Source organism: Nicotiana attenuata, chromosome 2, assembly GCF_001879085.1.
Source record: "Nicotiana attenuata strain UT chromosome 2, NIATTr2, whole genome shotgun sequence".
Taxonomy (NCBI): Eukaryota; Viridiplantae; Streptophyta; class Magnoliopsida; order Solanales; family Solanaceae; genus Nicotiana; species Nicotiana attenuata.
The window spans coordinates 66866631-66876606 of record NC_031990.1 but is presented as its reverse complement, the minus strand read 5'-3'; the positions used below and the strand labels follow the sequence as shown (position 1 = coordinate 66876606).

General features: G+C 34.6%; 1 protein-coding gene and 1 long non-coding RNA gene across 3 annotated transcripts; one reads left to right on the top strand and one right to left on the bottom strand.

Moving 5' to 3' along the window:
• Positions 1804–3097, bottom strand: LOC109223014. The gene is made up of 2 exons (XR_002067504.1): positions 3005–3097; positions 1804–2149 (listed from the first exon to the last, which is right to left on the bottom strand). It is a non-coding gene; the product is annotated as an uncharacterized LOC109223014 (long non-coding RNA).
• On the top strand, positions 5359–9414 carry LOC109211860 (26S proteasome non-ATPase regulatory subunit 9). 2 transcript variants are annotated; one of them, XM_019375455.1, is made up of 5 exons: positions 5359–5607; positions 5779–5839; positions 7472–7576; positions 8580–8922; positions 9005–9414. In XM_019375455.1, the coding sequence occupies exons 1-5, from the start codon at positions 5467–5469 to the stop codon at positions 9024–9026; spliced, it is 672 nt and encodes a 223-aa protein (XP_019231000.1). In that variant the 5' UTR covers positions 5359–5466; the 3' UTR covers positions 9027–9414. The 2 variants fall into 2 exon arrangements, with proteins under 2 accessions (XP_019231000.1, XP_019230994.1); XM_019375449.1 differs by having other exon boundaries at positions 8562–8922.

The following is a 9976-nucleotide window of genomic DNA, read 5'->3' as shown; positions in this document are numbered from 1 at the left end:
CTACCCCGCCTCGTTTACCCTTTGCCCTGCCCTGCCCTGCTTTTGCCCTGCCCCATTGCCATCACTAGTTAAGGGAAGCTATAGAAGAGACTTGATTTCTCATGGTCTCACGGTCTGCTACAAAAGAAAACTCTTGAGGAACAATCTATGCGATTGTGGGTTCACGCACAGGTTCATTCAGGTCCCTATTTCTAGAATACGATCTAGGGGTTAGAGGAGCTCTAGGTCTAGAAGAAGATGGCCTAGCAGAACTACTTTGAGAAGAGGAACCACGATTGGATAATGAACAAAGGCTACAAAGTCTACCACCTCTCCTACTTCTAGTAGGGGCACTGGAAGGAGCTAGTTCGTCAATGATTACAACTTTTTGAGGGTCGGGTGTTGACGAATACATGTTTAACAAAAGAAATACAGAAGAAGGGGTATAGAGATACGAAGAAGAATTAAGGTAATGGATATTGAAGGAAGAAGGCTTCAAGAATTCAAAAAGAATGAAGTATTTATAAGAAGATACAACCGTCGTTAGAAATTGGTCATTATGAAGCATCATAATGGAACCGTCACTTCGTGACTGACGCAGCCGCAGAAAAAATCCTAAAAAGCGCTGAGAAACTGCAGATCCAATCGTAAGACACCACGTGGCATGGGCATTAAATGAATGTGACATACGTCACATCAATTCTGAAGGAGACATGATGATACTCGAGAAAAGGCGGCAAAGAATTCCCGCCATAAAAACTTACACTTTTATGCTGACGGGGCATAACACGTGGAGCATCGATGTAACGATAAATGGCATTCTCAATTAGATGAGTTAAGAATGCAGGAAAGACACGTGAGAAGCACCCACTTGGTTATGTAGAGAAAAGAACCGGACCTGACAATTGTTAAAGAAGAAACAGAAACAAAATGCATAAAGGCTGCAAAGAAGTGAAGGTACACGAACCAGAAGTACATAAGGAAGGGAAATCGGTACAATTATAAGGAATCTTTAGTCATAAATGTATCAGTTACGGTTACATATGGTAACGGGCAATCAATACAATTAATACCATTAGTGGGCTCAAATTAAGTATGGGAACCGTTATAATTGTATGCTCCTATATAAGGACAGAAATCTCATTTTTGTAAGAAAAAGTGACGATTATTATTGAGATCCACACTATTATTCTTTGCTTTATTCTCTAAGCTTTAAGCCTTAATTTTGGGGAGTAATTATCGGTTTATTTCTTATTTTCCTTTGTCAATCATTTTCACTCCTCGATCTATTCTTCCAAAATTATTGGGAAAGTGAAGTAAATCTTGGTTATCAGTAACCCGATTTCTTCTAGATATTAGCTTTGACCGAGAAATCTATTTTTGGTTAAACAAGGGTCTCCAAATTTGATCGAAGCAAAAATAAAATTCCGACAAAGAGTGTTCAATATATGTTATATACCTTTAAAACCTAATATTTTACCTATATATCTGATATAATTTTTCACCGCAGCCAAGTCTTCCCCAACCTCTCCCGATGTTCTTGTTGCGGCCCTAACAAGGATTATGAAATGCATTTCTTAAGGAAGGTGAAAAGAATTGATTCTCTCTAACGAAGGGTGGTTGGTTGACCACCCTAATTAAGTGAATGTAGCTTCGCCCCTGTATACCATAGTATGATATATTTTTCGACGAATGGTGTTCAAATAACCACCCTTTACCGCCTGTAGCTCCGCCTCTGTAAAATCCATTTTGTTTATGTCGCAAAATTATTATATTAGGAGTAAAAAAGAAAAGAAAAAAAGTGCAGGAGTATAATTTTCACCCTATACAGTAATACTACATATTTCATATAAAACATCAAGTTACAAACACAATTACGACCATAAAGGATAATATGGTCATTGCTGCAATAACCATATGTAATAACAGTATTTATTTATCTATATATTGTAGAAGATAAACTTCATGTGCCATAAGAAAAGGCCTATGGCTATATATTGTTATCCATTTAATTTTCAACATTTATAATAACAGTAGCAATATTTGTTGTAGCAATTCCCATAAGCTGCATCTTCCTTCTTGCACCAATGGTTACACTTCTTGGGAAAGCACTTGCCATTCCAGCCTTTGCTAGGCTTCCCACAATACTTTGCTTCTGTTATCTTCATCTCTGCATTAAACCATAGGATAAAAGAACTCTAAGGCAATTAATTAAAAACGGATCTTTACACAAATAGCTAGCTGACCCGATTATTCATGGTTCATCTTTCTTAGCTGGTATACATGAATTATATAGGGCAGCCCGATACACTAAGCTCTCGCTATGCGCAGGTCCGGGGAAGGGCCGGACGCCCGGACCACAAGGGACTATTATACGCAGTCTTACCCTGCATTTCTGCAAGAGCCTGTTTTCAAGGCTTGAACCTGTGACCTCCAGGTCACACGGCAGCAACTTTAACAGCAACTATGCATGAATTACATAGTGATTATATATGATTGTACATACAATATACATGAATTATACATATACTATACCTCCGCAGACTAATTTTAATTTAAGTGATTGGATGGGTGGCTATTTAGGTTAATTCTTCGTAAAAACAAAGAAAATACTCTTCTTATTTTTGGTTAAAAAGTTACTCTTTATACAACATGAAAAGAAAATACTCATTTTGTTAAAACGAAAGAAAATACTTTTTCTAAATCATGAAAAGAAAATACTCATTTGTTAAAGCGAAAGAAAATACTTTCTCTACATCATGAAAAAAAATACTTATTTCGTTGAAATGAAAGAAAATACTTTTTATTATATCATTTTGTTAAAATAAAAGAAAATACTTTTCTACATCATGAAAAAAAAGTTCTTTTTTGTTGAAATGAAAGAAAATATTTTTTTTTACATCATGAAAAGAAAATACTCGTTAATTTTGTTGAAATGAAAAAGAAAGCGTTTCATCTACAATATGAAAAGAAAGTACTCTTAATAATATGTTTGTTTACGATGGAGCGTGCGGGGAGGATNCACCAGAAGCAAACATGAGAAGAAAGCAAAAGAGTAGAGCACACAAAGTTATTTTGCTAGCCATTTCTAATTAAGTTCCTTAATTTGAAATACTTTGTGAAATCCAGGCTATACCAAAGGGTATATTTATAGTGATTCAAGAATAATTTTTTAAACAGAAAAAGTTCTCCTATTTACTTATGTATAAATTAACCTTGAACAGAAGAATGGAAAATGTCAAACAAATCAACTAGATAAATATCGAAAGAGAAAAATAATGTGAGGAGTACTGAGTTTTGATAAACTTTTGAACCGATCAAAGTTTTTTCTTTCTTGCATCACCATGAAAGTAACAAGATTGCTACTACTGTAAATTAAAGAAAGTCAAAAATTTACGTGATACTAGGCCAAGTATACAATAGTATAATTTAGGAAAAACGATACTCTATAGCCGCTGTAAACTAAAAGTCGAAAAAATATATAAAAATTATATATTATATATATATATATATATATATATATATATATATATGTTATATACAAATTTTATACACTTTTTCGGCTATCAGATGTAAATAGTTTCTGGCGCGGGCTAAAAGTGATAATACCCCTAAAATTTATGTATGTTTTCTAACTAACCTTAAAAACTAATTCAAGCTTAAGCTCAAGTTGAGGTGAGAAAAACTAGCAAAAATGAATTACTATGCTCAGAGGCAGAGTCAGGATTTTAAGCTTCTGGCTTCGAAATTCTAATCTATTTAAGTTACTGGATTCTAAATTAATAATTTACACATTTTAAATAAAAAAATTTAAGACAAATATAGAGTTCAAATCAAAACTACTGGGTTCGACCGAACTCGCTCCCGACACTAGATGCTTCAATCCCAAACTCAAGTTGAGGTTGGCTAACTACATGAATCCCATTAACCATATCATTTCTTTTAAGCTTATCTCAAATTAATATTATATAAAAGTAAAAATAAAAATTAAAAACACTAGAAGTTCTCTAATCTACCGATATAAAATCTTTGATATTGCTAAAAGACTCCTAGAAAATATGAATATTTCTACTGGTTGAGAAGTTACTAAGCTTTTACTATAAACAAGTGCTGTGAATATCTAATTTGTCCATAAAGAAAAAATTTCAAGTTGCTTCACGTTTGAAAGTTTCAAAGCTAAATTAGGTATTTGATGCGGATTCAAGATTTAAATTATGTGAATTCAACATTAAGGTTATTAATATTGAACCCGTTATATTTTTAAAGTTATGAGTTCATATTTACTATTTCTTAAAATTTTAAATTTTTACACATAAATTTATGCTCCCCTTAAAAAATTACGAGTTTAATTGAACCCGTAACTATAACGCTACCTCGGCTATTGTTGGCAGACCTATAAGTACTCTTTTAGTCCTGAGACATATATAACATAATTAAGAATGTTATAAAAAAAAAATTAAAGGTTGAAACAAAGTTAAATCTTCAAGAATTAAATACCTTTCTTTATGTGTGTTTATTAGATAGAACGAGAGAAGAAATTCGTTTCTTTAAGAAAAAGAAACTTTTTTCTTTTTTATGAAGATAAGAAAATTATACGGAAAAATTTGATCCCACTCTATTTTTATATATTTATTACTATAACGATTTTCTTTTTAATTATGCGATAACGTCTCTCATTCTCATCTCTTCTAAAATGGGTGCAAGAATGACCTATAATGCAAAAGGACAGCTCAGTGCATCAAGCTTCCGCTATGTACGAGCTTCAGGGAAGGGCCAAACCATCAGAATCTATTGTATACAGTCTTATCCTGCATTTCTGCAAGAAGTTGTTTCCATGGCTTGAACTCGTGACCTCCTGATCACATGGTAGCAATGATATCCAAGTATTGGTTAGAACAAGTCATGTTGAAATAAGAATTTAGATAATCAATATGCTGACAAAATACATATTAAAACGTTTGTCAAAGTTTATATAGTTTGGCTTTCGAAAAGCAAAACATGACAAGTAAATGGAGGGAGTAGCTTATAAGCTAAAAGTCATAAGTTGGTAATACCCAACTTTTGATTTTTAACTTATTTTTATACTTTTCATGCCTAAATCAAACACTAGAAAAATTTAAAAATACTTAAAAATAAATAAGTACTTAAAATAAACCAATCCAAACACCTTCCGGCTCTAAATAATGCTTTTTGGTAATCAAACACAAAGCTGGATCTTGCTGAATAATATTTTACATTATACTACTAAACTATAATGGTAAAAATAAAGTTTGGACTAAATTGTACTTTTTGAAAAAGTACAGGACCTTTCTGCAATTTTGTTCTTCCTTCACACGTATGCACGTGGATAGCACAACCCTTTTCCCAAGCAATCTTACCGATTCCATTGCCTATGAAATCTACACCTTACATAAACCCTAGTGGAATTAGTGAAGAAAATTGGAGAGATTTAAAAAAATAATAATAATCTGAAAACAGAGAACAAGAATGGTGGGTACAAATTTGAAAGCAGAAACTATGAAGCTAATGGATCAAAGAGCAAATACAGAGGCTGAAATGGACGTTATTATTCAGCGCCTTTGCCAACCTGGTGGCCCTGGACTTTCAGGCAACCTTGTTGATTCTGAGGCAATACTAACTCGTCTTATACTTTTCTATTTCTTAATTTTTTTTACCCCTTTTGATTTTTGGTGCTGTTAGTTTTGAATTTGGTTCTTTTTCTTATTTTTTGATTTATTTTTGGGTTCGTGATTTGATGTCTGTTTTGACTATAAAGACTGAAATTTGAAAGTAATGCAGGGGTTCCCAAGAACTGATATCGATATTCCAACTGTACGGTCTGATCGGCGTAGGCTTGCGGGTATTAACATAAACTCCTATTACTCTCTTTGTTCCATTTTATGTGACTATTCTAAAAAAAATGACATATTTCAATATTCAGAAATAATTTAACTTTAAACTTTTCCTTTTTAGCTTGATGATAAGATTTTATAGCCACACAAATGTTACGACAGGTTTAAAAAATCAGTTGCAAAAGTTTTAGTTTCTTTCTTAAACTATGTGACAAGTCAAACTAGGTCACATAAATTGAGACACAGTTGCTTTGGTATTGGAGGGGTCGTGTGCGACAATGGTGTGGGATAAATCAGGATATCCTATAGGATTAGCTGTCTCAGCTTCTATATTGGATAATTAATCCCACCAATTTAGGGGTTGTTTGGTATGAGGTATAAGTAGAAATAGTGTTGGAATAAAAATTTAATACCACCTTAATAATTTGTTTGGTTAGCAAACCTGAGATAAGTTATTCCGGAATTAAAATTAGTACCAGGATAACTTATCCCTTGTAGGGAGTGGGATAACTTATTCCTTCTTCTTAAAAATTATGCAAATGTCATTTTTAATACAACATACCAAACAATGGATAAAAAGCAATAACAGGATAACTAATCCCGGCATAACCTGTATTCAAACCAAACGACCCCTTAGTGTAAAACTTATCCTGTGAAGCTAATACCTATAACCAAACATGGGATAAATACAATCTCAAATTCTATCCCGAAATTAGTATCCTTATCCCGTATACCAAACGATCCCTAAGATGTGTCTGTTTTTGTGATGTTTTAGATAGTGAAGTTGCTTCGGACTTGAGTTTGATGTCATAACTTAGTGGAAATTCTGACCAAGGAAGTACAACGCTTTTGATAAGTGTAGTGTCCTGGTTAGCTTAATGAACCTCGACTATTCGAACGAATACCTTCCACCTCCCACCAACACAAGTATCTCGTAATTCTACCTTCCAATGCTTAGGCAAATGGAAACAATCACCTAGCTTTTTTGTTTCAGTTGGGACTTGAACCTTGGTCTCCTATGATTTTCATACACAGGCCACACCGTTTGGTGCAGAAAGTATAATTGAAACTGAAGTTTTAAACTCTCAGCTTTATTGTCCAAATTGTTGGTTCTGTGCCTCCAGAACTACTTGCTTAGTGTAAGGAAGCAGAAAAATGAATATGTTAATATTCAGAAATAAGGAGCTCACTGTAGACCTTAAGGTCTTGGCTTTTAACCGTGAAAAGAGACATATTTGCGGATCAAGTTGACGAATCAGGTAACTATGCAAACATGCAAAATCGGATTTTTTTTTTTGCACAGAAGTCGTAGGTTTTGTTGAGCAGATACCTAAAGTTAGCATTTGAGTTTTATAATCTATCTGGTATATCCCATCTGGTTGCCTGCAGTTCTACAATGAACGCAAGGTATATGCTTGTCATCTATATCATCCTAACGTATGGATTGAGAAAGAATTACTGCTGGTAATATCTAATTATACTGAAACGCGTCGTGTTTTGCTCATTGATTGCTGCAACATCAGAGATCCAGCGAATCTCTGTAATGTCATATAATTTGTTGGTATTGTTTCCAGCACTACTCATGTTCAACAACAATTTAGCAAATGAACACTAAATTGTGCTGTTTTTCCACCCTGCAGAGCTACGTAATGATCACAAGATTATGACAGAAAAAATAGACCAAAATATTCAAGTTCTACATTCAGCACGGCTTGCTTCTACACCTTCATCTGTCAAAGACTCAGGTACGTGAGCTGGATCATAATAAACAACTTTTTGATAAGAATGTCGTCCTACTTCTACTGAAAAGATCTCTAGTTTTATTAGAGAAGTTCAGTAGAGTTTTTATATGCACTTTTTTTGCATTGTTGAAATGGTTGTTGGTTGCTGTCGCTTTAGTCATGCATGAAAAACTCAAACAAAATAAAGATTTCTAGTTTCATATAATGCTCTGATGCATCCTCATCCAGCAACTCTACCCCACTCTCTCGACAGGCAGGAAGTGAGAGTGACAGTTATATGTGCAATAATAAAACCTTTCCTTATGCATCAGTTGGTTTTAGTAGAGCTGGCTTCCTTGATGTATACTATATATTTTTCACTGCCAGCTGATTTACATGTCTCGTGCTTTACCATCATCTTCTTGATGCTGTACATTGTAATGAGAATTTCTACTAAAATGCTTGTCTAACTGACGTATTATATCTTGTGTATATGCTTCTTGATGACAAGAGTGGGTTGCTCTAGTGGTAAGCACCCTCCAATTCTAACCAAGAGGTTGTGAGTTCGAGTCACCCCAAGAGCAAGGTGGGGAGTTCTCGGAGGGAGGGAGCCGAGGGTCTATCGGAAACAACCTCTTTACCCCAGGGTAGGGGTAAGGTCTGCGTACACACTATCCTCCCCAGACTCCAATAGGGATTATACTGGGTGGTTGTTGTTGTTGTATATGCTTCCTGATCTAAGCTTTTGTTTTCTTGGAAATTGTCATTCCGTCCTGCTACTTTGTTTACTTTATATTTACTTGCTCAAGTTATACCATTTTTGAATTCTTACTTAAACATCCATGTGCTTGCGAAGCTCATTGCTTTGACCATTCTCTAGAAGTTGTAGTTGATATAGGTATAAGCTATTCTACAGTTCACCTAAATTGCTATCACCCTTGAAAATTTTCATTTTCATGTAGCATGTCTTATGCAAGGTCTTGACAGCAATTTTTTTCCTTCTTCCAAGATGACACTGCTGTTTTAGGTGTTCAAGGATCTGCCGTCAATATTGCTTCCTCATCATCTCCAGATAATTATATTGCGACAGCTGCTACAAGTTCTATGGATGTGGATGTAGTTGTCAGCAGACCCTTTGCGGTGATTGATGAAATAACCGAGGCATCTCCAGCAGCAGAAGACGGGTTACAACTTGGAGACCAGGTTATGAAATTTGGGAATGTGGAATCAGGTGAGAATCTCTTACAGCGGCTTGCTGCCGAAGCACAGACAAACCAGGGGTGTGCAGTGTCCATGAAAGTTATGAGGCAAGGTGCTATCGTTAACTTACAAGTGACGCCAAGAATGTGGCAAGGTCGTGGCCTGCTAGGGTATGTTTCTTTTTCCTTGTTAATCCATGAGTAGAATTTACTTTTGTAATGTCATTAACTTGTAATCCGTTATTATCTGCAGATGCCATTTCCGGATCTTATGATGAGGTTGTCGACTGTAGGTCCGCACCAAATGGTATGTCACAAAGAGTTGATGTGAAGAAGAATTTATCGGTGTCTTGTTAAACAATCGTATCTTTTCTGTTGGTCTATGAACGCGAAATGATGTAGCGTGGATATCATTATTGCTTTCGAACAGCTATATATACTCAATTCCATCATATGGATGGAATACTAATACTTGTTAACATTGGGTGCGCGGGGTCATGTATTTTCCTGGATTTGTATCAGGAATTTCTTTATCACCTTTGGTCTTCCTATTGAGGTTCTAATTTTGTAGCTTATTTCTTAGCACTGATGTATTTGCTCAAAACTTTCTTGAACCCAGCTTGAGCTATAGCATATTTATCCCACACAGGGTGACTTTCCAAATGTTTTTTTTTTTTTTTTTTTTTTGAATTTTACAACTTTTATAGTTTCTAATTAGTTTTCGAGGTTCACTGTCATATGCAAAGAGCAAAGGACACTATGTTAATGTCTAATTTCACGTTAAAAAATTAGCCAAGTTGACTGAAAAATAAATTGTTATCATTATGTATAACTTACGTTTGATTGGCATGTAAAGTTTGTTGAATTAACTGTTCAGGGCAGAGGCGGAGCCAAGGTTCCGATCTTAAGGGTTTGGAATTCTTTTTTTAAAGTTATTGGGTTCTAAATAAATAATTTGTACATATTAAATAAAAATTTTAAGATAAATATAGGACTTGAACTAAGATGAACATAATAGCTCCATCCTAGTTCGTAACCAAGCAAATGCAGCTACAAAAAGGGTAATGGATTTTTTTTTCTTATGAAAGTTTAGGTCAAAAAAGCACGGTATAGCCAATTTTCGGACTGGTCATTCAAAAATAGCCAGTGTTTACTAAGTCAATGAAAAATAGTCACTATTTTGCTGCAACAGAGATCGGTCCAGCATAATATACTGGAGTTCGGT